The sequence below is a fragment of the Perna viridis genome, chromosome 14 (assembly GCF_037379345.1).
Source record: "Perna viridis isolate PV_CMFRI_1.1 ecotype Kerala chromosome 14, ASM3737934v1, whole genome shotgun sequence".
Taxonomy (NCBI): domain Eukaryota; kingdom Metazoa; phylum Mollusca; class Bivalvia; order Mytilida; family Mytilidae; genus Perna; species Perna viridis.
The window spans coordinates 34,035,079-34,050,902 of record NC_142458.1 but is presented as its reverse complement, the minus strand read 5'-3'; the positions used below and the strand labels follow the sequence as shown (position 1 = coordinate 34,050,902).

The 15,824-nt window shown below is 31.4% G+C and overlaps 1 protein-coding gene and 1 long non-coding RNA gene across 3 annotated transcripts; both read right to left on the bottom strand.

Annotated features, from left to right (window-relative positions):
• Window positions 1-974: 974 nt before the first annotated feature.
• On the bottom strand, window positions 975-1,737 carry LOC148599082 (uncharacterized). Its single transcript, XR_015918718.1, has 2 exons — window positions 1,614-1,737; window positions 975-1,131 (listed from the first exon to the last, which is right to left on the bottom strand). It is a non-coding gene; the product is annotated as an uncharacterized LOC148599082 (long non-coding RNA).
• Window positions 1,738-3,591: 1,854 nt separating this feature from the next.
• On the bottom strand, window positions 3,592-15,527 carry LOC148599081 (uncharacterized). Of its 2 annotated transcripts, none has more exons than XM_088562212.1 (5): window positions 15,511-15,527; window positions 13,498-13,594; window positions 12,804-12,939; window positions 12,199-12,328; window positions 3,592-8,141 (listed from the first exon to the last, which is right to left on the bottom strand). In XM_088562212.1, the coding sequence occupies exons 2-5, from the start codon at window positions 13,586-13,588 to the stop codon at window positions 8,001-8,003; spliced, it is 498 nt and encodes a 165-aa protein (XP_088418338.1). In that variant the 5' UTR covers window positions 13,589-13,594; window positions 15,511-15,527; the 3' UTR covers window positions 3,592-8,000. The 2 variants fall into 2 exon arrangements, with proteins under 2 accessions (XP_088418338.1, XP_088418337.1); XM_088562211.1 differs by lacking the exon at window positions 15,511-15,527 and adding an exon at window positions 14,653-15,479.
• Between the last annotated feature and the right edge of the window lie 297 nt (window positions 15,528-15,824).

The window sequence follows — 15,824 nt, the reverse complement described above, 5'->3', positions numbered from 1 at the left end:
TCCTAATTGTTCTTTTGTCAGCAAAGATTTAATTCCCGTGGCAATTAAAATCTTTAAAGATTCATTACTAAAGAAATATTTTTAATCTAAGGGATAACAGTGTTATCAAACCATTTCTTCTTTTCATATCAGCTTCATTTCTCATGGAATCCTTTCTTTTCTTTTAAGAATTAAATATCACTTGTGAAGAAAGTCTTCTTGTTGATTAAATCATTGACCTGGATCAGATAAACGAAATATGTTTAATTTAAGAGAGAACAGTGTTATCAAACCATTTCTTTTTCTCAAATCAGATTCATTTCTCATGGCATTATTTCTTTTATTTTAAGAGTTAAATATCACTTGTGAAGAAAGTCTCCTTGTTGATTAACTTAACAACCTGAATCAAATAAAAATATTTTTAAAGAGAAAAAATGTTCTTTTCTAGTTATTTCTTTTTTCAGCAAAGATTTATTTTCAATTTCAATAAATATCCTCAAAATACTTTATATTGAAATTGTGATTTGTCATTAGATAGAAATGTTAACCCCAGACAGCGACACAGGTGGGTGACATGACAAAGGCGTCATTTTTTAAGGCATTATTTTTTTTTCTTCAATCAAATGGATTTAATATTTTCACTGTTAGAGGAAAATGTTTTACAAATTATTTCTTTTTTCTGCGAAGACTCATTTCTCATGGCATTACTTCTTTTACTTTAAATATTTTATATCCCTTGTGAAGAGAGTCTCCTTGTTGATTGACTTATCAACCTGAATCAGATAAAAGTGGTATTTTTAATTTACAGAGAAAAATGTTTCAAAAGTATTTCTTTTTCAGCAAAGATTTATTCTTATGGCAATAAATATCTTTAAAATACATTGTATTTCATGTTTGTATGGTCATACTGATATAGTGATTTGTTACTAAGAAGAAATGATAACCCTACTCAGAGTGACAGGTGGGTGACCTGACACAGGAATCTTTTCTCATGGCATTAAATATCTTTTTTTTTTCAGATGAAATTGGTCTTTTCACTTTTAGTGAAAAAAAATGTTTACAAATTATCATTTTCTGCAAAGATTCATTTCTCATGGCATTATTTTTTACATTACTTGAGAAGAAAATTCCATTGCTGACTAAATCATCGACCTGAATCAGATAAAATATTTTTAATTTAAGGGAAAACAATGTTATCAAACCATTTCTTTTTTTCAAATCAAATTCATTTCTCATGACATTATTTCTTTTATTTTAAGTATTAGATAGCATTTGTGAAGTAAGTCTCCTTACTGATTAAATCATGGACTTGCATCAGATAAAAGAAATATTTTTAATCTAAGGGAGAACAGTGTTATCAAACCATTTCTTTTTTTCAAATCAGATTCATTTCTTATGGCATTATTTCTTTTATTTTATGTATTAGATATCACTTGTGAAGAATGTCTTCTTGTTGATTAAATCATCGACCTGTATCAGATAAACGAAGTATTTTTAATCTAAGGGAAAAACAGTGTTATCAAACCATTTCTTTTTTTTTCAAATCAGATTCATTTCCTTTGGCATTATTTCTTTTATTTTAAGAATTAAATATCACTTGTGAAGAATGTCTTCTTACTGATTAAATCATGGACCTGGATCAGATAAAAGAAATATTTTTAATCTAAGGGAAAAACAGTGTTATCAAACCATTTCTTTTTTCTTACTTTTTTCAAATCAGATTAATTCCTTATGGCATTATTTCTTTTATTTTAAGAATTAAATATCACTTGTGAAGAATGTCTTCTTATTGATTAAATCATCGACCTGGATCAGATAAACGAAATATTTTTAATCTAAGAGAGAACAGTGTTATCAAACCATTTCTTTTTTTCAAATCAGATTCATTTCTCATGGCATTATTTCTTTTATTTTAAGAGTTAAATATCACTTGTGAAGAAAGTCTCCTTGTTGATTAACTTAACAACCTGAATCAAATAATATTTTTTAAAGAGAAAAAAATGTTCTTTTCTAGTTATTTCTTTTTTCAGCAAAGATTTATTTTCAATTTCAATAAATATCCTCAAAATACTTTATATTGAAATTGTGATTTGTCATTAGATAGAAATGTTAACCCCAGACAGCGACACAGGTGGGTGACATGACAAAGGCGTCATTTTTTAAGGCATTATTTTTTTTTCTTCAATCAAATGGATTTAATATTTTCACTGTTAAAGGAAAATGTTTTACAAATTATTTCTTTTTTCTGCGAAGACTCATTTCTCATGGCATTACTTCTTTTACTTTAAATATTTTATATCACTTGTGAAGAGAGTCTCCTTGTTGATTGACTTATCAACCTGAATCAGATAAAAGTGGTATTTTTAATTTACAGAGAAAAATGTTTCAAAAGTATTTCTTTTTCAGCAAAGATTTATTCTTATGGCAATAAATATCTTTAAAATACATTGTATTTCATGTTTGTAAGGTCATATTGATATAGTGATTTGTTACTAAAAAGAAATGATAACCCTACTCAGAGTGACAGGTGGGTGACCTGACACAGGAATCTTTTCTCATTAAATATCTTTTTTTTTCAGATGAAATTGGTCTTTTCACTTTTAGTGAAAAAAAATGTTTACAAATTATCATTATCTGCAAAGATTCATTTCTCATGGCATTATTTTTTACATTACTTGAGAAGAAAATTCCATTGCTGACTAAATCATCGACCTGAATCAGATAAAAGAAATATTTTTAATTTAAGGGAAAACAATGTTATCAAACCATTTCTTTTTTCAAATCAAATTCATTTCTCATGACATTATTTCTTTTATTTTAAGTATTAGATAGCATTTGTGAAGTAAGTCTCCTTACTGATTAAATCATGGACTTGCATCAGATAAAAGAAATATTTTTAATCTAAGGGAGAACAGTGTTATCAAACCATTTCTTTTTTTCAAATCAGATTCATTTCTTATGGCATTATTTCTTTTATTTTATGTATGAGATATCACTTGTGAAGAATGTCTTCTTGTTGATTAAATCATCGACCTGGATCAGATAAACGAAATATTTTTAATTTAAGGGAAAACAATGTTATCAAACCATTTCTTTTTTCAAATCAAATTCATTTCTCATGACATTATTTCTTTTATTTTAAGTATTAGATAGCATTTGTGAAGTAAGTCTCCTTACTGATTAAATCATGGACTTGCATCAGATAAAAGAAATATTTTTAATCTAAGGGAGAACAGTGTTATCAAACCATTTCTTTTTTTCAAATCAGATTCATTTCTTATGGCATTATTTCTTTTATTTTATGTATGAGATATCACTTGTGAAGAATGTCTTCTTGTTGATTAAATCATCGACCTGGATCAGATAAACGAAATATTTTTAATCTAAGGGAAAAACAGTGTTATCAAACCATTTCTTTTTTTCAAATCAAATTCATTTCTCATGACATTATTTCTTTTATTTTAAGTATTAGATAGCATTTGTGAAGTAAGTCTCCTTACTGATTAAATCATGGACTTGCATCAGATAAAAGAAATATTTTTAATCTAAGGGAGAACAGTGTTATCAAACCATTTCTTTTTTTTCAAATCAGATTCATTTCTTATGGCATTATTTCTTTTATTTTATGTATGAGATATCACTTGTGAAGAATGTCTTCTTGTTGATTAAATCATCGACCTGGATCAGATAAACGAAATATTTTTAATTTAAGGGAAAACAATGTTATCAAACCATTTCTTTTTTCAAATCAAATTCATTTCTCATGACATTATTTCTTTTATTTTAAGTATTAGATAGCATTTGTGAAGTAAGTCTCCTTACTGATTAAATCATGGACTTGCATCAGATAAAAGAAATATTTTTAATCTAAGGGAGAACAGTGTTATCAAACCATTTCTTTTTTTCAAATCAGATTCATTTCTTATGGCATTATTTCTTTTATTTTATGTATGAGATATCACTTGTGAAGAATGTCTTCTTGTTGATTAAATCATCGACCTGGATCAGATAAACGAAATATTTTTAATCTAAGGGAAAAACAGTGTTATCAAACCATTTCTTTTTTTCAAATCAAATTCATTTCTCATGACATTATTTCTTTTATTTTAAGTATTAGATAGCATTTGTGAAGTAAGTCTCCTTACTGATTAAATCATGGACTTGCATCAGATAAAAGAAATATTTTTAATCTAAGGGAGAACAGTGTTATCAAACCATTTCTTTTTTTTCAAATCAGATTCATTTCTTATGGCATTATTTCTTTTATTTTATGTATTAGATATCACTTGTGAAGAATGTCTTCTTGTTGATTAAATCATCGACCTGGATCAGATAAAAGAAATATTTTTAATCTAAGGGAGAACAGTGTTATCAAACCATTTCTTTTTTTTTCAAATCAGATTTATTTTCAATGGCAATAAATATCCTCAAAATACTTTATATTGACATTGTGATTCGTTACTAGAAAGAAATGATAACGCCAGACAGCGAGACAGGTGGGTGACATGACACAGGAAGCAGGTGAATAAATATCTTTTCTTTTCTTTCATTTCAAATATTTTTTACGATAAGAGAAAATTAAATTGTTTTTTAAATTCTTTTTACGGCAAAGATTTATTTCGTATGGCAAAAAATATCTTCAAAATATTTTATGTTTATCAGATCATACAGATATTGTAATTTGTTGTTAAAGAGAAATGATAACCCAACACAGAGAGACAGGTGAGTAAAACACCTTTAGATGTAGCCAGGAATGAAAAAGCTACATTTTAAAGAGTTACATGAAAAAGTGACGCCCAAATTTCAGATCTACTCTTTTTGTCAAGAATACAGAGGATAAAGACAATTTTAAAAAGCAAATAAGTCAAAATGACTGTGACCTAACTATATAAATAGTGCCATGATACTCAAAGATAAAAGACCATTTTAAAAACTGGTTGTCAAAATGACTGTGACCTTATTCTTTAAATATTGCCATGATACTCAAAGATACAGAAAATTGTGAAAGACTATGGTTGTCAAAATGACTATAACCTTACTTCATAAATATTGCCATGATGCTTAAAAATAAAATTGGTCAAAATGACTGTGACCTTACTCTATAAATATTGCCATGACGCTCGAAGATAAAATTAGTAAAAGTGACTGTGACCTTACTCTATAATTATTGCCATGATACTCAAAAATAAAGATAATTTTAAAAGACAGTAGTTGTCAAATGACTGTGACCTTACTCTATCAATATTACCATGATACTCAAAGATAAAAACAATTTAAAAGACAAATTAGTCAAAATGACAGTGACCTTACTCTATAATTATTGCAATGATACTAAAATTATAGACAATTTTAAAAGACGGTAGTTGTCAAAATGATTGTGACCTTACTCTATAATTATTGTCATGATACTCAAAAATAAAGATAATTTAAAGACAATGATAGAAAAAATCCACTGTGACTGTGGTCTATGACTTTTTGTTATGATCCTGAAGGATATAGACAATTTCAAAAAATCAATTGAAGTCAAATCAAGTGGGACCTTTCTTTATGACTATTGTAGTGATACTGAAGGGAACAATACAAATAATTCAAAAATGATAATTATAATCAAATTGACTGTTTGGATAAAATTAGTTCTGAAAATTTGAGCAGTACAATACATCTTCTATTGGGTTCACAGTTAAATTTTCTGTCTGGACTTAAAAACTGCTGTTGACATCAATATATCTTGTTGATGCAATGAAATGTATTGTGAAATTAGATACACAAATCAGGACAGAAATAAATCTAAAATTTACCATTATAAGATACAAGGAATCATGGCAGCCTAACTTAGTATAAAAACCTAAAAATTACTTCTTATGACTAGAGGAACAGCCTAGTCAAGTTTCTATAAATCATTTTTACTACATGACAAAAATATAACATTAGCCATTTAGAGATCATCACTTCACATCATAATCTTACAGATCAGTCAATAATACCGTGTAGCTGGTAATTTTCACAGGGTGTTAATTTTTGCATATTTTAGGGGCCTAGTGAAAATCGCCAAAATAAATTTCATGAAATACTCACTTCAGACTAAAGTACTTTGTGCACCACTAAGCATCCGCAAAAATAAGAAACCCAAAAAATTTTCATACACTTTTTTGCCTAAAAAATTGCCAAATTTTACATCCTTCAAAATAACCCACCATACAGTATTCTAACCGATAACAACAATATATTATCAATATATATACACGTATCATACATACTATTATGGCTACAGTAGACTGGATTACTGTAAACCTACATATCCAACAGAACTTTATTTTCCTGCTTCTGAGTCTGAAACAGTGACTCAGACTGGTAATTTTTATACGATTAATTTTTGTCATCATACAGAACTATAATATCTGTTACAATTTATATACTTTTCTAAACCTCATCAAAAGATATCACCAGTAATGAATTCATTTAAGGTACAGTGGTTTCTTTTTTATTTATGGGCTAATCATTTTCTTGGTTTTTTTGTGAAGTTGTGAAAAATGTTAGGTGACATCAAAGGTGAAATCAAAGGTGAAATCAACATTAAAGGTGACTGAGAATGTTAAATATCACAGAGAAAGAATTATATCAAGCCATTGACATCCTGTCACCCCTTTGTTGTTTAATAAAGACAAATCAATTGTTCAATGGGTCTTAAAAACTTAGACCATTTAATTCAGTACCCAATGAAATGTCTTTGTTCCTCTTTCCACAAAAATTAATACCCACAAAATAAATGAAACCACAGTATACAGAAACAGTAAATAATAAGAAACTTTTTATAATAACTAACACTTATCTGACATGGCAAATACACAAGGTTTCCATTCTTGTTGGTTGTTCTTTAAATAACTAAAATTCCAATTACTATAGAACAGTTTACAAAACATTAATAGTTAGTTCTTATAGTTATAATTTTTTTTCCATTTAGCAATGAATAGTTTATTTTCCAAATTTCAATTTTTTTCAAAATAAGTTACAAATAATTTAAAGACTAAGTTTTTATGTGAATTAAAACAATGTGTATTTCTACATTTCTTTGCAATAAGCCAAAATTACAGATAAAAATGTATGACCTACATATACCTTCAATTACTATCAATCAAAGTTAAGACTTCAAAGAAATAAAAAAAAGCCAAAATATGTTCTATCATCATTCATCAATTAATTAAATATGGACTTGAGATGAAGCCCGGTATTAACAGTGTTCAGTTAAGACAGATTTCACTGTAGTTTACAGGAATAATTAAGACACACATGCCATTTATCATGTTCCAGCTGTTACCATAGTAACTGTCTCAAGATACATAGTAATTAGAAACTTATACAAGGAATAAAAAAGAATGAATATCATTGAAAATTTTACTTCCAATCAGGGAGTATAATAGAGAAATAGGTTAAAGAGCACAAAATCAATACTCTAATCTAAGTATGGACAATATTAAAATACTGTACACCAACTGTTTTTCACTGATACTTATTTTCGCACTTCAGGATATCAGTTTAACTTTGCTGCTATTTAATTTCATGACTTGCATTGCGTATGATAAGTATTAAGTTACTTTTAAGCAACTATTTACTTTTTTTTAAAGATTTTTCTTGTTCACAAAAATAGCAAACAATTAATTAGGTGTGAAAATAAGTTGGTTTACAACAACAATTGAATAAACAGCCTGGCTGGACACATTGTCAAAAACCTCAGAGCATAACATACAACAGCCTGGCTGGACACATTATCAAAAACCTCAGAGCATAACATACAACAGCCTGGCTGGACACATTGTCAAAAACCTCAGAGCATAACATACAACAGCCTGGCTGGCCACATTGTCAAAAACCTCAGCTGACTTCAGTGTTAACAATACAATTATAAAAAGAACTCATGGGTTTTACCCTTATGTTATTGTAATATAAAGCATTTAGATGAGTTAAGCACTAGCAAAAACAGAAAGCCCTCGGATAAAAATGTGGAAATTGAACACTGATGTGGATCAAGTCGTAGACAAATCCTGCATGCTCTCGGTAAGTGTTTCTTCTGATGAGTCCATAAATTTCTGTAACATAAATGCTTGCTGCATTTCTGGTGGCAATTTACACTGACCTTCCCAATGAGCTTCATGATATGAGTGGGACTGAAAAAAACACTAACACTTATATCATATACAATGTATTTATATTAAAATATAACTTTTCTGTAAATGCATTTTAAGTATTTGTTTCAACTCTATTTTGTCTACCCTACATCGCATTCCCTATATCACACCTATAGACCTATATTGCATACCACAAATGGACCAATCGCCTTGCTAGCTTAAGTCCAGCTTGTTTACCATTTCATCTTTTTTTTTGGTTACCATGCTGGACTTCAGATGGCTAGGTGGGTGGTACCATAAGGGAATCAATTTATATTTCAAAAGTGTTATAATTTATATGAAAGGTATCTGGTGGGGATGCTGCTTAGTACCATACATCAATGCACTAATAAATTTTCATCCTTCCAATACTTATAAAAGTCGTGGTGATACTAACCGAAACTTTAAACAGAGTAGTTCATGAAGATGTGTGTCAATGCGACATAATTTCCGTATGGATGTTGCTTACGACCCAAAATACATGTACTGACCAAATACCATTCCTCCAGCACCAAAAAAATTGTGGAGATTGACTTTTTCATTTTCTTAACATGAATCCTTCTTCGCAAGAAAAAGGCAGAGTGATTACGATTGGAAAAATACACCATGCATTCAATATTGTAACCCCTAAACCAACAGGTCTGTTTAGAATGACAATCTCAAAAATTTGGTAAACATTAAAAAAAACGCCCATATATTTTCGTAAAATTGAAATGCATTCTCTTGAGAAAAACTATTAAATTTCAATATAATATTAATCTGTAAAATCACAAACTCTTCAATTTTAAAACCACAATGATTACTTTAAAATCAACTTTTAGGGAAAATGCACATAGTAGCAAAACCACAACTCAAAGTAGTGTTCATTTATATCAAAAGGAATTACTGCACTCACGCATAGCATATCAAGTACAAACTAATACTTTTCATTTCTTAAAATGGCGAGACACTAACTTTATTTATTTGTGGAATAACTTTGTCTTATTCAAGCATCTCTCTAAATAGAATGAATCTTCTGTTGCAACCTTCAGAAACAGATCTTTTTAGATCAACACTACATCAATTATCGAGTGTATCCAATTTTGCCAAGTGTTTCAAACCTTCATTAGTTATGACACTTGAAACATTTTCAAAACTCCTATTCAACAAACCTCATATCATTCAATATAGTCATTCACTGACGTGAATGACAAAAGTACTTTCTTAAAATATATATGCAGATATAGTTACTCATCATCAACTAGAAAAACTATAAGCAAAGCTAACTGAAGAATCTCATACTTCCAACCTCAATAAACATGTGGTTTGTTTGTTTGTTTGTTGGGGTTTAACGTCCGAGCAGCAATATTTCAGCTATATTCAGACGATGAATATGAAATTGATGATAAAATGAACATGAAATGATGATGAAATGAAAAAGGGATGGGACACAAGGACAATGGGGTCGACAAATTTTGATTGCCACTGGAAATAGGGAGAGGTGGGTAGGGTCGGGCAATTTAGTCTTCTGTGGCGGAGCCTTATGGTTCCTACTCCGGGAGAATACCACAGTAGGGTTCTTTAACGTGCGAGGAACGTGCCATCTTTCCCAACACGGTGCACCACTATGGTTTGCGGTCAGGTTTTCCGTATTATAGCCTGACAACCCCAGCATGTAATGCGCCAGGGGTACCCCATTCAACCACCTGGGGCACACATCCCAGTTGCTCTGTGGGCAAAGCGCCCTAGCCCCCGGCTAGGGTTCTGAGCACTATTTAGTCCCCTTTACGACAACCTTAGTGCTGCTGCAGGCCTATTCTTTTATCACCCGGACCTGCACGGGGCAATAAACATGTGGTCAAAATGTAAATAAATTTATTAAAGAGAAAGTTGCTTCAGTCAGGATATGGATTATCTAGGTCAAAATATAAGTAAAGTTATGAAATGGGAAGTTACTTCAGTCAGGAGATGGATTATCTAGGTCAAAATGTAAATAAAATTATCAAATAAGCAGTTGCTTCAGTCAGGATATGGATTACCTATGTTAAGCTTCTGTCGAAATATCAAGTGGCTTTGATAAATAGTTGCAGAGAAAACTGTGAGGAAAAAGTAGTGGCTGGACAACTAGACAAACAGATGGACAAACAGACACCATGATCATTATATTCTTTCTCGGGAGCGTGGGGTATAAAAATGTATAAAATCTACTTCAATCAACCCTACCAGATAATAGCAACTTTTTAGAGTAAAAAGTCATACACCATTATGTACATTCAATCCTTGGTGGCTTGAACTCCAAGGGTACCATTCAAATGTGTTCTAGTAATAGGTAGTTCAAGAAATTGAAGTTAGTAGATTTCCGGAATTGTGTCCTTTGCCAGTCCGAATTCAACTTTTCCTTAGGAATTGCTTACTTCCTACGAAGTTTTGTTAGTTCTTGAATATTTTTCATTGCTTTCAGAAGATTATGTTGATTTGTGGAAATTAAAAATGCTGTGTTCGCTTAAAAAAAAACTTTCAGAGTTTGAGTTCCTTGGTCAATAATTTGTTTTCATCTATAAATTTTTTTTAAGCTTTCATTATACCGACTTCTTAACATTTTCGAACTTCTATCAGTAAGATGTTGGACTAAAACAGTGACCTGTAATATCTTAAAATGACATTTTGATTATTGATAGGATTTCAGGTTTACACCTTTTATTACCATAGCTGACAAAATGGCTGAAGATTTTGAGTTATTTAGGGTTATTTTCTAGATTTATTATCGAACTGACCAACTAGTCTGTTCCAGTGTTCAAAAATCAAGGTTTGAGAAATCCAAGGTTATTTATATTGATCATATTGGTTAAAAGTTTGGTACTGTAAATTGTGTTCGAGAAATCCTGGGTGTTCAAGCCATCTGAGTTTGAACAAATGAAGTTTGACTGTATATACATGTATATACAAAGAGTAATCAAGGGAACCAAGGTTATAGGGTAATCAAAAGAATGTGATCCAGGGACAAAGACCAGACATGGAAAACAGACATACACAACAAAGAACATAAAGTAACTAAAATCATACATACAAAGTAACAAAAGTAAATGAGTAACTTGGACTCCACTAAAAACTGGGAGCATGGACCAGGTGCACCAGTAGGGTAAGCGTCCTTTGCTTTTCTAGAAACACCCGCCAAGTCGCTCATAAAAAGTCAAGTCCGGGGTAGACAAACGAGGAAAGGAAAACTATGACCCGTTGAATAAATCAGTTTTATTGTGCTGATGGATACACCATAACGATCCACGAGTTCATGATGACGACCATAAAACTTCTGTAGTGATGACTTCAATCTTGTAGCAACATAACCCTGTTCCAGAAGCCTATTTGTTAGAGTTCTAGCGTGATACAAAAAGTATGCGTAGTTTCGGCAAGCTCTGGCATAACGTATGAGTTGTGATATGAACACTCCATACGCAGGAGCCGAAGGGATGTTGCCACAGATGAAAGAAAAGTTGACAATTCTGAATGAAAAGTCATCACGTTTGTCGTAAAGTTTGGTCAATAGTTTTCCTTTACCATCGATTTCTAAGTGTAGGTCAAGAGATGAGGCTGACTTCACAGTGTCTGTAGTATCCTTTATCTCAAATTCTTTTGGGTAGATGCGATGTATCAAATCCCCGAAATTAGGATTGTTTAAAGATAATACGTCATCTATATAGCGAAAACTGAAATTGAAGGATCTAGCCAAAAGATATTCTTTCTTTCTGATCAGATCAGCTATAAAGTCAGCCTCATAAGAGTGAAGGAATAGGTCAGCAAGTAAAGGAGCACAATTTGTTCCCATTGGAATGCCAACTGTTTGTTGAAAAATATGTCCACCACACTGGACAAATATGTTGTAGATTAAAAATTCCAGCATTTTGTAAACATCTTCCTCTGTATATTTGGAAGATGATTTGGAATTATTTTTTACAAAGTATGAGGAATCTCTACAAAGAACTATATATCTGTAAAGTATAGAACATGCCATCACAGGATATAGCAAAATGTATTTAATAAGACAAGCTTTAAAATTTTCAAATGTTAAAATAGAACTTACTAATTTAACATTTCTGGTCCATATTTCATTGCACTGTCCATTACACAGAGGACATGGTCGTGACATTGGGTAACCATCACATTCCCGACATCCTGGTGTAGATTTGTTATCGTACCAACACTGTCCACATCTGCAATACAAGTTAAATCAATATGTAATTTTCATTCCTACATTTTAAGGGTAAGCAAAAAACCTTTACTGCCATTTAGAAAAAAAGACATTCAAACAAGACAAGAGAACTAGATTCATTATCAGGGTTATTTTAGATCCAAATCCTCTTTTAAACAGTCTTTTAAGTTTACTCTAAGTCCTACACCACTGGCTAGCACTTTATTGTGAAACTTGTCAATTCTAAGGTCTGACGAGTCACTTTAGTTTGTCAGTCTTTCTCTTCTTCATTTTCTTAAAAAGATTTGTGAATCTTAAGGAGGTCAATGAACATACCTGCTCGTCATAAAATATTATTTTGAGACATTTTGTTTAAGACTGTTTAATTTAGAAGATTATTTCTTTTTTACATTAAGTATAGACCTAGTACATGTATCTACAAACTTTATACAAAGGTTGTAGAGCTCTGACTTTACAGTATACCTCCCTACACTTACAAATGACAAGTGTCTATTTTACGTTGATATGAATCTATTTTCATCATTTGTTCTACTTCATGTTTAGAGTAATTAGTTCCTTCTACGTTCTCTACTCTGTAGTAAACAGAAGCACTTCTGTCATTCAGCAGCTCATCTGAAAGTAGAATACCAAATGTAATACATAAATCAATTTGTGCAAAGCATTGGAGGAAAGGTTTAGATAATATATAACCAAACATACCACACATGAGAATCATATTATTATCATATGTAGCACATTTGGCTGTAAACAGGCACAAAAAATCAATATTTGCTTTTACTTCTTCTACAACTGACTGACTGGTATTGACTTACATCCTACGGTAGATAGTTAATGAATTTTAGTACAAGATCTTTTGATCAGTTGAACACTACCTGCTTTGAACTAGCCTAAACCGCTGAACCAGATTTTTGTTGTGTTAGCTCACAGAAGCAAACCCTGCAAGTAAGTATGTCAACCCAATGGGACACAATTTGACACCAAGTCAACCAGTCAGCACTCTATTTCCTATATGCTGCATGATTGATGGAGAAGCAGTGACTACCAATTTTAAAGACTTTGGTACGGCTCAAACAGTGATTGAACCAAAGACATCCCATACACGAGGTGGGTATGCTAACAAAGGACCATCAGTATTCCTCTTCTTCTATTATTTGACAAAATATAACATGCCTTCTGCTGTATCTGGTACATTTTCCATCGGTACATCATCAGGGCTATCACCCTCAGTAAAGCCCTCATCATCTGTATTTGCACCTTCCATTGTTATCTGAAATACACAAACAATACATATCCGTTATTATTCTTATATAACAAAAAAATTATAGTTTACAAAATCAACTATTGTATATATCATTACCTGCCTCAAATCAGAAACTTATTCGATTGCTTATCAAAAAATTATTGGCTTCCACTATTTTAATGACTATTCTTTGAATCATATGAGTCTGGCTCTCTAATTTTACACTCATGTTACGGCAAAAATGCCAGTCTATTTAATTCTGCGTACTTCCCCTTTGTAACCTTTATCATTCTGTCACATAACTAAAGTATACAGTTAAACAACACAAACATTCATAATTTGTGGTGTTTTGGAAAATTTGAGGAAAATTAAAACATGAGAGTGGCAAAAAAGATGTTGGACCAAGACCCAGTCATATCAAGATAAATTGGACCAAGACCCAGTCATATCAAGATAAATTGGTCCAATACCCAGTCATATCAAGATAAACTGCACCAAGATCCAGCCATATCAAGATAAACTGGTCCAATACCCAGTCATATCAAGATAAACTGGACCAAGACCAAGTCATGTCAAGATAATCATGAAAAACCCAGTCATATCAAGATAAACTGGACCAAGACCAAGTTATGTCAAGATAATCCTGAAAGACCAAGTCATATCAAGATAAACCTGACCAAGACCAAGTCATGTCAAGATAATCATGAAAGATCCAGTCATATCAAGATAAACTGGTCCAATACCCAGTCATATCAAGATAAACCTGACCAAGACCTAGTCATATCATGATGAACCCAAACTGTTCCTGATTGGATGTGATATAAACATATATTGGACCAAGATCCAGTCATATTGAGATAAACTGGACCAAGACCAAATCATACCAAAATAAACTGGACCAATACCCAGTCATATCAAGATAAACCCAAACTGTTCCTGATTAAATATGATGTAAATTTACCATTGACATTTTTCTATTATTTCTAACAAATCAATCATAGGACACTTAGCATCTGGTATCAAAGTAAAATAAAATAGTAAAATTGAAATGAAGGATCAGATATACTATATGGGCCCTCAAGTACCTCTAAGACTTGTTGATAATATGAATTTGTTTCTTTAGGAGCCTTGTGGGTTTCACCAGTCTCATATTATGCTTCTGAAGGGAACTAAAAGGTAGAGAAATTATAAAATGACAAAAAGAAGTTTAAGGGTCTGATATAGTGTGCTTTGATCCCAAAAATAAATCTGCAAGATTTTGGAAAAAGAGATTTCGGGCATGTGAATTTCATGTTGTCACTATATTAAATTGTTCCACATCAGAATAAAGATTTAATCCAACTGTTTAAAGACTAACAAACAACTTTCCCATTCACTTCCATGCCAGAATGGCAGAAAATGTCTTCAGCCAAAAGGGAACAGAAACTTGAATCGATTACTATACAAAAAATGTTTATATGATACAGTATTATAGAAGCATTTTTGGTGTGATATAAAACTGTAAACCATTTTCCAATAGACTTGACCTAAAAAAGAAGAAAGTGAAAGTTGTCTATTGCCAGTCTTGGAGGGAATTAATTTTAGACTCTTCAGGAGCATTTCAGGTTCTAATTGTCTCATAATAGTAAATAACATCCCTATACAAACTGCAAAACGTAAAAACAAGGACATAAACTAGCATGAACCAATCGTGTGTCTCAATATACATGTATCACAATAGCACGCGGGACGAGGCGTGGCTACGACTTTCACGCTATGTGGTATACCAACACCAGTCATTGATTTCAAACACTAGATGCAGACATTAACATCAATAAATATATGAGAAATATATCGCGTGATGTTTTAGCTTTCCTAAAAGACAATTCTGGCTGTATGGTAAGGTCTTCTGAAGGACGAAAAGTGGGAAAACCTAGACACAAATTTAGAAGAGCATTAGCAACCTGTTCACTTCCGGTTGGATTTCATTATGGTACAAAATGTGTAATCCACTCCCGTACCCGAACCCGTACCAACATTTTACCCGGTATCCAAATACTATTTTGCCAATTTCTTCATTATTACCTGATATTTCCAGCTTAAAGTTGGCACACATTTACAAAATGACATGATGGTAAGGTTAGAATTAAATATTTTTAAAATATTTGTCGAAAAAATTGATTTTATTCGATTTTCTGTTTTCAAAAGGTTTAAAATGTATAACCCGAAATTCCTGTACCCAAATTCAAAGTCCGGTATTTTTGTTATCTGTACAAAT